The 15,310-nt window shown below is 54.0% G+C and overlaps 1 protein-coding gene across 15 annotated transcripts in view; it reads right to left on the bottom strand.

Annotated features, from left to right (window-relative positions):
* Window positions 1–15,310, bottom strand: part of ZMYND8 (zinc finger MYND-type containing 8) — a 112,692-nt gene that overhangs the window by 88,607 nt on the left and 8,775 nt on the right. For 12 of the 15 annotated variants that reach the window (XM_075528642.1, XM_075528655.1, XM_075528648.1 and 9 more), the window contains one exon: window positions 13,747–13,817. In XM_075528642.1, coding sequence (XP_075384757.1) covers window positions 13,747–13,817 — 71 coding nt within the window. Of the gene's footprint in view, window positions 1–13,746; window positions 13,818–13,906; window positions 14,028–14,219; window positions 14,249–15,310 lie in introns of those variants that run through there. The other 3 variants (XM_075528647.1, XM_075528652.1, XM_075528644.1) reach the window with 2 other exon arrangements.

Below are 15,310 nucleotides of genomic sequence, written 5' to 3'. Positions count from 1 at the left end.
CACGATCTACCCCCAGCTGGACGGTCTACTTCCCCCACCCCTTACATCTGTAAAAGTTGGTGGTGTCCAGAAGGTGCACAACAAAACCTACGCCACCCCGACATTTCTCAGCTTGTGCCGTCCCTTGGACGCTCAGAATGCCCCCAGGTTCCTTTTTAAGAAAGCATTTGCCTGTGATTTGGGTGAAAGTTTCCATAGCCAATTGGATTTCCAGTCCACAACTCGTAGGCATTCCGGTTCGTGACGGGACTGTCATCCTAAACAGTATTGTAACAGCACATCCTGCTGCTCTCGGCGTCCGAGGGCCGTTCCTCACGGTCCCGTTGTCCCATCCCTTGCCACCCCCGGGACTCTGTCTCCAGGAAAAACACTGCTACTTTTCATCTGCCTGTGATGGGTGGTGGTAACGGAGTTTGCCCCTTCCGGGTGCTCGGGTTTGCCTGCCTACTGTTCGGCTAATAGTTGAGCCTCCGGGTAAGTTTATGTCCTACCTATACTTTTGAAATGCCATCACCAGTTTGATCTCACAGCAAACCCAATGAGCTGCCATCCAGACAATTCTGGCTCCTAGCGACCCTATAGCTATGACTCTAAGTCCTTATGGATCTTGATGGGGCTAGAAAGTCTCATTCTCCCTCGGAGTGGCTGCTGGTTACCAGCCCAGAGGGTGCCCACTAGGCCCCTATGGGCAGTTCTTATTTAATAAGACCATAATGCTCAGAAGGAGACCTTTTCTACTAGTTGCGCTAAACTACAACTCACTATTTAAAAAACACCGGGGAGTAATTTTGGTTTAAGGTTGAAAGATTATCTCAAGGCAAGAGTTACAGAGGTTCATCCCCCGGCCACCCCTCATGGCTCCCGTGTATCTTGAGTCCCTAAAAATTTGAAATCGGGGTTGGCATTTCCCCTCTTTGGAACAAAAGCCGTCCGTGGAATCTCTGATCAAAATGTTCCCTAATTTAAAGAGAGAAAAACCCTATGATCAAATGGCTCACGCTGCGCACAGAGGCACCATGAGCCGGGGCAGACAAGGAGGGAACTCACAACATTAAATACAAAGCTGATTTGAAAACGGCGGGGCTGGCGGGCAGAGGGGGTCTCTAAATGCATGCAGCTCAGCATCATCTACTTCCTCGGGCCTCCTGGAAAAGGAGGCTGTTGCCCATGGAAGCCTGTACCCACATCCCAGACCCTCCTGCAAGAAGTTGCCAACTGGTAGAAAGGACGCCATCAATCCCCAGGTTGGTGATGCCATCCCTTCCTGAATAGATGGTAAAATTTGTAGGAAACTTGGAATAAGTTCATGTGGTTCTTTCACCTTTTTCGAGCAAGGCTGGAGCCTTTACTGCACCTCTAGCCAACAGGACTGAGATGAAGGATTTGGTCCCCATAGGGAAGGGGATGGGATGGGTCAGCCCTTTCAATGGAGGACAAATTTACATAACATTAAAGGGCAAGCACTAACCAAGCATTCATAAACCCAAATGTTCATAAACCCTGGGGTGGGGTATGGGGGGGGGCTGCCACTGTAACTTCTAAGTGCTGCTTTTAAACAAGACACAACGTGGCTAAAGTCCTCCAGCCTGCTCTCCTCTTAGGAAGGAGTGTCCTCTTTGCCAAGGTCGCCATTGCTTTGGAGGTAGAGATAATTAGATCTCATCTGGAAAATCCCTTCAAGGGGGTAATACCACACCGACCAAACCGCCATCCAGTCCATGTGGACTCACAGCGACCCCTGTGGGTACTTGGTTTATGGGAGTAGAAAAGCCCTCTTTCTCCCCTGGAGCTGCTGGGGGTTCCGAAATGCCAACCACATAGATCGGAGATCCAAGTCCAACCAACAACCACCCCCCCCACCCCCCAGCCCCTACAAGGGCTTGATAGGGTAGGGAAAGCAGGAGTAAACAGAGGGATGGAAGATCCCAGGTACTTTAAGTTAAATGAATGACTTAAGGCTTTTTTTTTATGTTAAGTGCTAGGGGGAGGGGTGATTGATGAAAACAATCAAACTGTTAAAATAGGAACCTGAACTGGAGAGGGCTTTTAACCTTTTCTTTGTGCACTTTAGCTAGTTTGCTAGAATACCAGAGACATTAGACTTTGAAAGGTGAAAGGAAATCCACGGAGCCCTTTTCTCATAAGGTGAGCTGGTTGGTTCAAGGTGAGCTGGTTGGTTCAAGGTGAGCTGGTTGGTTCTGGAAGATATCCTTCATGAAAAAAAAACCAAAAAAACAAACCAGGCCCATCTTAGAGCAGTCTACCTGAGACACCACCAGGTAAATGAACTGTGGCTACCTGAGAAGGAAAGGCCATTTTGCTGGCAGGGCCAGTGAGACTTTACCCCAGCCAATGCCAAGATGGCAAGGGGCCTGGCAGAGAGGCTGTTCCGAGGGGGCTGCATGAGAAATACCAACTCGGGCAGGCAGAAAGATGGCTGCGTTCTCTGCAGAACTTTTCAAAGGAGCTGGGTCTGATCTCTCGAAAGTCAGATCCCAATACGAGAGGTATTTATTAAGCAGGTGCTCTACTGAGCTACTGCCTGGCAGGTGTTTTCACCCACTGCTCCTAGACCGGCGCTCACAATTAATCAAGTCTATGAAGGCCACAGAGCAACACTGAACATTTTAGGTTGACGGCAATGTTCTGTAATTATGATGTCCAACTCGGCAACATGTGGCTACGGGGCGCTTACAACGTGGCTAGTTTGTGGAGCTGAATATTTCCTTTTATATTTAATGAAGAGCTGATCCACCACCTGCAGCTCACTGGTCAGCTCAAGACTGCCAGGCCAGCTGGGCTAGCAAGACCCCTTAGAATCCTCCACAACCCCCTCATTTGCCTCTAGGAATTTAGGTCTTAAAAACACAACGATTTCGTGCCTCTCAAAAAAAAACCCAAAAACTCTCATTGGCATGGAGTCCATTCTGACATGGAGCTACCCAATAAGGGTCAAACTGCCTCTCAGGGTTTCTGAGACTTTACAGGAGTAGAAAGCTGGTCCTCCCTCAGAGTGGCTGCTGTATTCGAACTGCTGACCTTGTAGTTAGCGGCCCAACGGGTAACCCAGGACCCTAGTTTGATGCCTAGAAACATGCATAGACACATGCCTCTGGTTCTCTCCTCTCTATGGTTCATTCTTTGACCTAAGGGGGGGGGGAATTCCCAGCCTCTTAGGGGAGAATGCAGAACTTCTGACCAGAGGTGTACGCTGTACTTTCACATGCAAATTAAGGGGTGTTCCAGGGTGAAGTTGAACTTGGCAGCTGGAGCCCCCTCCACTGATGCAAACACTCAGCTCACTTGCTCACTGTTGCCCTAAAGGCTGGCCATGGGGTCCACTCAGGCACCTCAGCAGAAAAGGTTAAGGACCTACTTTGAAAATCTGCCAGCCACCAAAACTCCACGGGGGCACAGGTCTACACAGGCACGCATGGAGACTCCTGGAGTGGGAATCAAGACAAGCCAACTGTGTTTTTTTCAAAGGTGATTTTTCTCACTTTGGAGCCAGAAGACCGCATGGCTCTCGGGATCTGTTGGGTCCCCTGGTCAACAAGGTGGTTGGGGAAGGCCAGGGGATGAGGTCCTCAGGGAGACCGGTCAGCAAAGGTGGGCTCGGCCAGAAAGGGGCAGGTCTGCACAGCCACAGCAGGGCTGTCCCCAGGCCGGAAAGGGCAGAGAAATAAGGCTGTGGATGGACCTCACTCAAGGCTGCGGTCGAATGACAGGCTGGGAATGGACAGCAGGGTGGGGGCAATCAGAGCGATCCCACCATTAAGAGGTTGGGAAGGACAGAAGTCAGAGGGAGGGAAGGTAACCATTTCAAAGAGTGCTCTCTCCCTCGGAGGAAACGACAGGCCACCAATTGCTTCCGGAGAGCAGACAGCTGAGCATGGGTAATTCTTTCCAGGCACTGGCTCAGGCTGGAAACAGTCATCCTGCCCAGCTGAAAAGCTGCTCTTAACTTCAATCTCCAGGACAAACGGCCTGCCCATGAGATCCAGCTCTAAAACCAAGGCATGCATGCATGCCTGCATTCATTCCCCCACAGGTGTTTATTTATTGCTCACTGGCTGCACAAGCAGAGGGACACACAATGAGCAAAACGAAAAGGCAGGCCCCTCAATAAAGAAACATAAAAAGTAAAAACACAAAATCAGCAGCTCACTACAGAGTCAATGCCGACTCAGACTGACCCTGGAAGAAGGACAGGGTTTCCGGTAATAAAAAGCACCATCTTTCTCAGGAGGGGGCGGCTGATGGTTTCGAACAGCTGACCTTGCTGATCGCGCCCAATGTGTAACCATTAGACTGCCAGGGCTCCTCTCCTCCCTCACTAGGAGTCTTAACGTTGATAGGGTGGAGAGGAGAAGGCGTTCCAGGTCTGAGCAAGGGGCCTGGAAGAACAGTGAAGCAGGCGTTTCGTGCCTCGGGTGTCGGGAGGGAGGAAGTTTGTGATGGGAAGTCAACTTGGTCGACTTGGTTGAGTTTGAAGTGCCCATGGACAACAGGCTGTGATGTGAGGTCAGGTGGTACCTGACGGTCTACACCAGGCATCCTCAAACTATAGCCCACGGGCCTCATGTGGCCCGCCAAGGACATTTATCCGGCCTGGCGGGTATTTTTGCCCCGTTTGTTATTTTACTTCAAAATAAGATATGTGCAGTGTGCATAGGAATTTGTTCATGGTTTTTTTCAAAACTATAATCCAGCTCTCCAATGGGTGTGAGGGACAGTGAACTGGCCCTCTGTTGAAAAAGTTTGAGGATGAGGACCCCTGGTCTACACAGAGACTCTGAAGAAACCTTGGGTTTGAAAGAGACATCTGTGAAATCATGCAGCTGTAGGGGAGCGATGACCTCATAAGGGAGGTTTGGGTGTGCCACTTCTGGAAAATGTGCCCTGGACACACCTACAGAGGACGTTTCTGCCCCACATAGGGGGGCGGGGGGAAGAGTCACCAAAGGTCAGAATTAACAGCAACTGGAGATACCGGTCAATTCCTCAAGAGGTCAGACACAGCGCCCCCACGGTCCCGCAATCCCACCCCATAGGCATCGGTCTCCGGAAACCTCGCCAGAGACAGTTCACAGCAAGGCGGCCCCCGATAACCAACAGAGTTGGTTTGGATAACCAAACAGTTCCCACATGCACCAAGCGATGCACAGGAAGCATGCGTAGGTCAGGTGCTATGAGTGCACCCCAAAAAGGAATGAGGTCCTGGCACGTCCAACACACAATGAGAATGGGCCTTGGATCCCCTAGGTTAGGCCAGGGAAGTGTGACAACCCAAGGCCCCGAGTCGTATGATTTCCTTCTGATGAAATGTGCCGAACCGACTGGGGGCTGCCAGAGGCTTCGGGGCAGCGAGTGCACAGGGCTTCTTCCCGAAGTGACAGAAGTGTCCTAACTCTGAGAACATAACTAAAAGCCTCAGAAATTGAACCCTTTAAATGGCCAGATGGTACGGTACAGAATAAATTATATCTTTCAAACAAGTGTCCGGGAAGAGCTAGATCTCCAGGTTCCTGGGAGAAAGAGGGGGCCCTTACCACCTCCATCCCAAGAAAGATCCACCAGCAACCAGGCACAATGGAAGAAAGCAAACTGAAAGAGTAAAAGGCTCACGGACCAGACAGAGCCTCCCAAACCACAATGCCTAACTCACTGCCATCGAGTCAGTGCCCACTCACAGCGACCCACTGCGGGTTTCCGAGAACGGAGCTGCTTACATCAGGTTGACATAGGAGTTGCCCGTGGTTTCAAACTGCTGACCGTGCGGGTCAGAGCTCAATGCATCACCAATACACACACCACCAGGGCTCCTTACAGAGCCTCAGAGCTGCTTACAAGAGTCTTAGCTGAGAAAAGGTCACCATTGGGAACCCACCACTCCCCAGGAATACCTGCCTGGTGATAGGATGGGGCGCCTATGGGTGCGCGGTGGACACCACACAAGTGGATTTGTGGTTAGGGAACCTTCGATCGAACGCCCGCATTGTCTCCGTGGCGGAACAGCAGAGTTTCCTTAGAATACTCTGTTAGGTACCTAACTGGAAGATTAACTCTTCCCACTCCACAGCACATGGATAAGAGGGGAAGGTTGGGGGGGGGGGGCGCGCTTTTGTTGTTGTTTTTAAGGGGAAAAAAATCCTAGCACGGAGGCATCCACCAGTGAGTTTAAAGGAGTTTCCTTGAACACTGACAGAAGGCCAGTGTCTCAAAGGCGGCCCCACAAACAATGCCTCAGTGGCACAGCCTCCATTTACATACAAAGTGGGACTGAGGACCCAGCCGGTACTAATCTGGGGCTGGGGCTGTGACTGTACATTTCCCCAGCACCGGGTCTGGAGACCGGAGAGTCAAATGGGGCCAAATCCCAGCGAGGAAGGCCAATCAACTGTCTTCTCTCAGCGAGCATGATCCTTTTCAGGGTTTAATACCTCGGGCTTCTGCAGCATCTGGGCCTGGGCTTCGGGAAGGCCACTCCTTCCCCTGTGCGGACACACGACGCAGACGTCCTCCAAATGGTTCCTCCCGGGTCGGGGCTGCAAAATGCCTCACGGCACGGGTCAGCGACCCTCACCAGGGGCAACTCCATGTACCGACATGAGCGAGGGGAGCCAACGGACCCCCGGCCTCTCTGGCAGGGGCTCTGACCAGGGGTGCGCTGCGCTGTCCATCGACTGCAGAGACTGACAGCCCCCCCCCCTCCTGCCGACCCCGAGGGCTGCATAGCTGGGCTCGTGAGAGGCTTCACATGTGTCTTCGGAAAAACTCTAAAATTGGGCCATTTTACCAAAACGAAATCAAAGAAAAGAAAATAAAAATACAAAAGCCGCTGTCCTGACAAACACAGGTAAGCCATCTTCCAGTCAAGCTGGGAGATGCCCGCCCCCCCCCTGCATTCACCAAAGGCCCACACCCATGCACCTCAGGGACCAGCTACATTCGCCCCTAGGAGCTGGAGGCTCAGGACACCGTTCCTAGTGGTCTAGTTTAAAGTCAGGTAAAACCTCTCCCAGAGCTCCTTGATTTACCCCGTCGTGAATCTCTGCGCCTCAGTTTCCTCGTCTCTCAAATGGGAATGAACCAAATCTCACTTAAAGAACCTCACTGCCTAGCGGCAGGTCACTTCCAACTCACAGAAACCCCTTTCTCTCCTGACAGCAGGGCTGGTGGTTTAGAACTGCGGGCCATGTGGTTAGCCGCCCACCTCGGTCCCCACTGCACCCCAGGGCTCATGGGGACCCCTGGAGCAGAGCTTTCTGAAAACCAAATGACGCCATCTCCATATCCTCTTCGACACTAACACACACTCACAAAGCTCCACGACACGGAGACATCTGGCAGCTCGAGACGATTTCCAATTTATGCTTAAGCATCTGGGAGCAGAGATCATTCGGCCTGGACATAAATGTCAACCTGATGTCTCGCAGGCTCGGAAGCCTTGTCTCCCGAGAACTCAGCCGCTCTGACAAGCGCCAAGGCCGGCGGCCCGGCAGGGACAGGGCTCGGCAAATGCAGTTCCTGAGTGAGGGGAGTGGGGCAGCGGCAGGAAAACTGAAATCTAGCTGAAAACAGCAAGCTCCTAAAGACGTGATGTGGGAATCTTTGCCTCAGAGACCCACAGCCCCTAGTGGAGGTGCCAAGGTTTACCAAGGCTGTGAAGCTGAGCCAAAGCAGAGTGTCGCCTCCTTCTCTCAGGGCAGCTGCAGAAGGGGTCCACGAGCTGACCGGACCACGTTACCACCTGGACCCCTGTGGCTACAGCTCAGGGCCTTGTGTTCTGCCCACAGTAGGGAGTATCATGTTGCCAGTTTCCTCAAATGCCCGAGTGGACACTTGTTCTCCTTGGGAGGGACTCATCTTCCCCAGTGGGGGCAGTGTTGGTGGGCCCCGGTGTCTAGACGGCAGCCCTTCCCTGGGCAGAAGGCAGACGCATGACGCAGGACAAGCCTGCAGAGGACTCCACCCTACTGTCTGGAGGAGAGTTGAGGCCCCCCCCCCCTCCTTCCTCTAGCCTTCCCATCGACCACAAGGAGCCAAGCTTACAGCATTTTCCTTCCTGCCCACGCCTAGCCAGTCCTGGCTTCCATTGTCCATTACCCAGAAGCCCTCGGGAGGACGAGCTGCTCAGGAACTGATGCACTGCCTTTCCCAGATGCCAAGTAAAGCAAGTAGGAAGGACGAGCCGGTGCTCGAGGAGCCCAGTTGTCACACCGAACATGCACGCTGAACTGACAGGGTGACATCAGCCTGCACCAGGGTCACATTTGGACCTCAGTAAGGCAGGATCCAGACATGGGGCCTTGGCACATGCCATCCCCCCCCCACCACCACCCCAGCATATCCACAGGGGTCTGTACAAGGTCTGTCTGTTAAAACAGAAGCAGTCCCCCCACCCAACTGAGACAGGGGCTCAGCACCACCCAAAGTCACCCCCGGTGATCCGGGGAGAGGGATCTCCCTAGGAGCTGAGAGACCCTGTCATCCCCACCGTCCCCATAGGAAGGGGGCGGGTGCTTCAAAGTCCCAGTGAAAATCAGTCCAACAGCTGCAGACCAGCTATGCTTAAAAGTCACAGAAGCCAAGAAAACAGGAAGCTCGCAGACTTACTCCCCACAAGACCAAACCCTACAGGGCAGAGGCGAGCTAGTCCACAGGGTTTCCAAGGCTGGGGGCTCTTCACAGGAGCAAACAAACAGCCCTGCTGAGTTTCAACCACTGAGCCTGCACCTGGCCTTGAGGAGCTCGGAACTTAATCCACAGACACAGCAAGTTTGCCTGCTGCTGGCTGACCCTACAGAATCCTTCACGATGCCCCAGCTGAGCAAGAGGTTTCTCCGGGCACTGTTTGCATCCACAACCCAGTGCCTTCTTCCTGGAGTGGGGGGCAGGAGTAACCACCCAGCCCGGCTCCTTGTCCTCATTCCTTTGTGTCTAATCATGGTTGACAGGTGCAACCGGCACACCTGAGCACGCCGAAGCCGCACTCTCCATCTCTATGGGCTATGGCCACAGAGAGGCCGAGTCAGGAGCCTGAAGTCACCCAGCTAGGAAACAGGGAACGCCAGGGAGGTTGGCTCAGAAAGAAGCCAGGTCTCCGCAGCCTCAATGCCATCCTGCCTCTCATGAGGATCCTGAGGCTGGAAGAGGAGGTGCAGTCCACAAACACGCCAGAAAGCACAAGGCCGTGGACAAGAGCGATGAAGAAAAGGAGGCGTGATCCAGGAACTTTCTGGGACCCTGGAATGGCCGAGTACGGTGACCCAGGGACGCACAGGGTACAGTTCAGCGAGCTGGGCGCTACACGTCACCCTCTGAGGCGGTGACTCAGATTAAAAAATGCGCCAGCACACAGTAAACAGATGGTGGCAGCCAGAGCTCTCACAGATAAGCCAGCAAGAGAAAGGGACAATGATCCCAGGGGTGACGGATTAGAGATGGAGACACGAGTATAAGCTCATATTTAGCTACAGGCAGATACACAGACACCACAGATACGTGAGTTTACACAAAGGCTCTCTCTCGATGCAGTTAGCTCTTTGCCCGAAACTTCTAACTGGAAGGTCGGCCACGGGAACCCACCGCCAACTTGGCAGGAGCAAAGTCTGAAACCTGCTTCTGCAAGGGACCCCCTTTCCAAAAAAACAAAAAACCTGGCCAAACCCACTGAAGCTGACTCAGCAAACCTTCAGAAGACTAAGCAGAGCTGACCCCACGGGGTGCCGTGGGGGCCCTGCCACCACCACTGTCTCCCGCGGGAGCAGCTGGTGTGTTCAGAGCACTGGCCTCTCCGTCAGCAGCAGGGGGCTCAACCTCTGTGCCGCCAGGCCTCCTCTGGAGAGACTGTGGCCCGGAACTCGGTGAGCGGGCTACTTACTCACGTACCGGGTCGGCCAAGGCCAGCATCAGCACGCAGGCAGGTGTTCACACAGGTTAGTGCGCAGTTTTATTTCCTTGCTCTGCCAACAGACACCCCCCCATACCCACCCTGGGATCCCCACGCAGCGCAGGCCACCCTCTGTGGTTCCTAAAGCCAGTCTCCCAACCGAAAGAAGCAGGGCTCCTAGGCAGCAATGTTTGGTTCTGGGAATGAAACAGGGCATGCCCTGAAAAAGCCTGGAGCTTCTGAGAAGTTAGCTAGTAAGAAATAAGGTTCTCCAAAAACCCATTCGAGGAAAGCCCATAATGGGGACAGGGACGGGGAGGCGGGAGAGTGGAGGGGCGAGATGTTTTTACTAAAAGGACAAGGAGTCAACTACAAGAAGTCCCGGAGACCAAGGCTGGGACAATCGAAACAAGACCCCGTCAAGAAGGAGGGTTAGATCCTATCACAGGGTCTAAGCCCATTTACCCATGAGTCCGAACGGTAAGACAGACTGGCTGAAGAAACAAATGAGGCCGAACAGAAGTTACCAAGTTATTATGGCATTGTCCCTTCCCTCGAGGGAAAGGAGCATATCTCCCCACACCTCCCGTAAGGGCTGCATGCGTGATTTCCTGCCCAAAAGGGGGAAGAAAAGATTCCAGAGAAAACCAGGTGCTCCACATCCATCCAGGGTGAGTCACTGAAAGTCACAAACCACAAACCCAACCCAGTGCACTGCCATCAATTCCAACTCAGTGATCTGGAAAGCCTCGTCTTTCTCCTGAAGAGCAGCTGGTGGTTTTGAACTGCTGACCTTATGGGTAGCAGCCTAACTCGTAACCACTTCACAGCAGGGCTGCCGAAGAGTCACTGGCTCTCTGGGCGCTTCGTCTCCAAGAACCCATTAGCTTGATGTAACCATGAGAAAATTAACAAGACCAATACACAATTGGGGGACAGCCTACCAAATACCACCCCTACACTCCTCAAAACTGATGGGTTGTTGAAAACATAAAAGATGGAAGCCGTCACAGCCTAGGACCCTAGGGAGACATGGCGTCTAAACGCAACGTGGGATATCCTGTAAAACGAGGAAGACTTCCAACAAGATGGAAAGAGCCCATGGTTGCAACAATGGTTCCAAGCTTCAGAACCACCGCGAGGCTGGTACAGGACCGGCGGTAGTTCATTCTGCCCGTCACAGGGTTGCTGGCAGTCGGCACCTAACAATGACACATCCTGAGACGGAACGGAAAAGGGACCATGGGTCAAACCATGGGGATCTGAAACAAATAGGAGCTTTAGCTCATAATAATGTACTGAAACCGATTCATGAACCATGGCAAATGCCTCATACTGGCACCTGGGCACTCTCTTTCTGCAGCGCTAAAGCTAGGCTAAAATGTAAAATGAATGTGTTTTGGGAAAAGGTAACAGGGGTGGACGGAATGGCCCCTTTGGACGGGGCCACTCCCAAAGGCCTCTGGCAAAAGAGAGGAGATCTGAGCGATGAGAAATAGGGGTCAGCCAGGACCCTGGGAAAGGCAGGGCATCCACAGGGCCTCTGGGGAGGGGCCACGGACAGTGGAGTGGCAGAGGGACCAGAAAGCACCTCCCACAGTGAGTGCAGGTGCTGGAGTTCAAGGCCACGGCAAGGTCAGGGGAGGGCTTTAGCAAGGCAGGTGGGATGGACGGGCTCTTTGTGTCTGAAGATGTTCCTGGCTGCTGCTGGGAGAGGGCAGAGGACAGGGACCCCAGTTCCAGAGCACATATAGCTCACCCATTTCCAGCAGCATGACAGAAAAGGCCACCTGGAGCCACAAAGAAAGACTAGCAAGATACTCCACCATAGACGGCTGAGCTAGGCAGGCTTTCTATCCTGGGTGACCTTGAAAAGTCTAGGCACCCGGCCTCAGACGCCTGGCAAGTCCAGAAAGAAAGCCTCCCTTGGCGGCGGGGCCTTGGTCAGTCCCAGTCTCCCTGCGCCTTACTAAGGAGGCATCACCACGCCGTGCCAGTTTCCTCTCTCACGCACAAGGGTGCTCTGTTGTTGGCTGCTGGAGTCGGACCAGCCCCCTGCCATCCCCGCGAAGTCCAGTCCCTGTGATCCATGGAGTCTTTTTTTCATTGGCTGGTTCTTAGATCACCAGGCCTTGCTTCCTGGTTCTTCGTCTGGAGGCTCCACTGAAACCTGTTCGACATCGGAGCAACACGCCAGCCTCTACCAGCACGCAGACGTTGGCGACGCACAAGGTGCACTGGCCGGGAGTTCAACCTAGGTCTCTGACACAGAGCGCCAGACCTCCACCAACACCTCCTCAAAGGGGCCTGAGAGAGGAATCCGGGAGGCTGCTGTGGGTCAGAAGGGGCTCAAGGGCACAGTCACAGCGGGGAGTAAGTGCCTGGAACAAGCTGGAGCCTGTGGAAACACTTCACAAGAAAAGCCCCCCAGTGGAGGGATGCGCTCAGCTTGCTCCCCCCCACAGAGAAACAGAGGGGCAGTGACAGAAGGCAGCACTTGTCCAAGGCCCTCAGGGCACGTGAGCAGCACAGCAAGGGCACACACACTGAGCCTGCCAGACCACATTCAGTTTTGGTCACAACAGGGGCTGGGAAGCAGCCACAAGGTACACACTCTCCTTACCAAGGCCTCCAAATGCCTCTTCAGGCTGGTTATTTCCTTGCTCAAAAAATCCCCTATGGTCCCCCGCCCCCCATCACTAAGGTGTAGAAAGCAAGCCAGCCTGATGTCCTAGGTTGGGTGGGGAATTGGGTGGGGAATTGGGTGGGGAATTGGGTGGGGAATTGGGTGGGCCCTCCCCCGAGGGCCCTCCCCCTGCACCTTCCCCTGAGTGCCCCCCTCCCCCCCAGACTGGCAGCAGCTGTGACTCAGTCCACCCCACCCCCACCACCTCCACCTCCTCCCCCTACTCCTCAGCACAGCCCACACACCCAACCCCCCAGCCAGCAAGGCCTTCCAGAAGGCTCCCCGCGGCCCTGCCCCCATCTGCTGGATTAGCCACAACAGCGGTCAGCTCCCCCTCCCCTTCTGGTTTGAGGGTACAGCCTGGACTACCTGACCCTCACCTCTGCCCCCAGAGCCAGCCATGCAGCCTCGTACAAACCCTAGCGAGCATCTTGGTTTAGTCACTGTGGGTAACATCTGCTCGCTAGACTGGAATCTCCTAGCTAGAGCAGTGAGGAAGTGCTCTCCAGGGGACCCCTCCTCCCTGCCGCCAGCCTCCCCTTCTGGTGGTGGGCTCCCAGCAGGCACTCAAGACCTTCGGGAAGGAATTGAATCACCTCTGAGCTCACTGAGAGGTGGGCTTTTATCAACCTGGGATATAAAAAACCGGCCCCAGCCACACATTTTTCTGTTTTGTTTCGCTTAAAGCACCCAGATTTGGGTAGTCCTGCCCAGAAGCTGAGCAGAGTCAGCTCCATCCACCCTCAGCGGTTCTATTTTCTCCTAAATTCAAACCCTGGCCTGGGTATTCCAGAGAGGCCTCTGTGGCCTCCCTCTGCCTCATCCAAGGTCACCGCTGTCTCACAAAGCCGGCCTGTTAGTAACATCAGGGAGGCAGTAGCAGCCAGGGTGCCAGCCGCTCCAGCCGCATCATTTGATTAAAATGCTGACTCCCGGGTGTCACTCGGGAAGCAGCAGCCAGGACGCTGGGTCCCACCCCCCCATCCCCCCACCCCCGACACAGGAAGCACACGTCTGGGAGGGTCCCCCACCTACAGGTGGGTGCACAAGACCAGAGGGAGGCCATCTGCCGTGGGGGGCTCACAGGTGTCGCAGCACAGGCAACCCGGAGACGTTCTGCAGGCCTCGTCCAGTCTCCAGTGGACACGGCTCGGTACTCACTCACCTTTGGAGCGAGTGGAGATATCCATGCCCTCTCCCACCTCCTGTTCGGTTTTTATTTCCTCTTCAGCCAAGCTGAAATAGAGCATAGGATGGCCGTGGTTAGGAAGGCTAAGAACTGGCCCCAGGGGGCATCCATGGAGAAGCTCCAAACACAAACCCACCTTGGCGACAAGCCCCCAACTTTTACGCAGGAGGTGAGGCAGGGGACCAACCCCGCTTCAGTCAAGTGGTCAGGTCTCTGCCAGGGAGTCTTTTTTTTTTTTAAAAAAAAAAAGGTTGTTCACATCTTCAAATCAAATTACTAGCCCAGTTGTCTGGAGGTGAAAGGCAGCATTTTTGAAGATACACAATTACAATCTAACCCCCCACACACACCGGTGGATGAGAAGGCAGGCCTTTGAGTAAACACATTTCTAAATGTTAACACTGCAGGCAGATGAGGCAGGTTGGTGGTATGCTGTAGGGTGTACCTACCCGATTTTTCTCATTCCCCAGACCTCCACTGCCCTGGAGAGCTGACAGCCTTCCCAGGAGGCCAGGCAAATTCACAGATGTTAAATGACAAAGTTGGTGGTGGTGGTGGGGGTGTTGTCCTTTCCTTCAAAAATACCCAGGCTAGAAGCAAAAGGTCTGTCTAGTCTCAAACCATTCCCACAGCCAGCATTTCACCCAGGAATGAGGCCTGGCGGAGCCACGGGGGGTGTGTGGGGGGAGGTGTGTGCCACAGGGGGGGTGTGGGGGAAGGTGTGTGCCACTGGGGTGGGTGGGGGGAGGTGTGTGCCATGGGGGTGGGGGAGGTGTGTGCCACGGGGGGGTGTGGGGGGAGGTATGCGCTTTCTGAGATGCCAGTCATTGGCCCCACCACAGAAGTGGAATGAGGAAGGCCGACTGAGAAGGCACAGATGAAGAGCTGGGGGGCTGCAGAGAGAAACTGGGAAGGCAGGCCCTCTCAGCTCGGAAGGTCTCCCACGCGGAATCTTCTCCCCTCCTCAGTGTGAGGCAGAGCTCACTGGCATACACCCCCTCCCAGGCCTCCAGCAGCAAGCTAAACAAACCAAGGTGCAAATTGTTTGAGGTGCTAAAACTTTCCCGCACATTCAGACCAAGCCAGAGGGAAAAGAATAGGGCCAAGCCTCCAGATGCAATTGTGAACCAGAAGAAACAGCAAAGATCAGTGGGGATGGCTGGAATTTTACACGTGGGAGCCAGCACAGCCAGCACAGGAAGGAGGCTGGGGAGCAGACTTTGGAGGAGAAGGACCAGTCTGGGGCTATGTCCAGGCAAAAGGCAGACTCCAACAGGACCACCCTGGGGCACCAACATGGAGTTCCAGGAAGGCATGTGAAAGGGGGGCGGTGTTTGTTGTTGACTGGCGGGAGAGGATCCGGAGCCAGACAAAGACTGGGGCTCAGAATTTAACTCGGTGCTTGAAGGCCTCTGATGAAGGATAACTAGTACCAGGAGGGGAAGAAGGTCAAGTTGAGGTTTACATCGGAATGTTCACACCCGGAAGTCCTCTGGTTGGGAAACCAATGAACAACATCACTTGCCCTGTATCTATAGAT

The sequence above is a fragment of the Tenrec ecaudatus genome, chromosome 12 (genome assembly GCF_050624435.1).
Source record: "Tenrec ecaudatus isolate mTenEca1 chromosome 12, mTenEca1.hap1, whole genome shotgun sequence".
NCBI classification, from domain to species: Eukaryota; Metazoa; Chordata; class Mammalia; order Afrosoricida; family Tenrecidae; genus Tenrec; species Tenrec ecaudatus.
The sequence above is the reverse complement of the archived record's forward strand: the minus strand, read 5'-3'. Positions and strand labels throughout refer to the sequence as shown.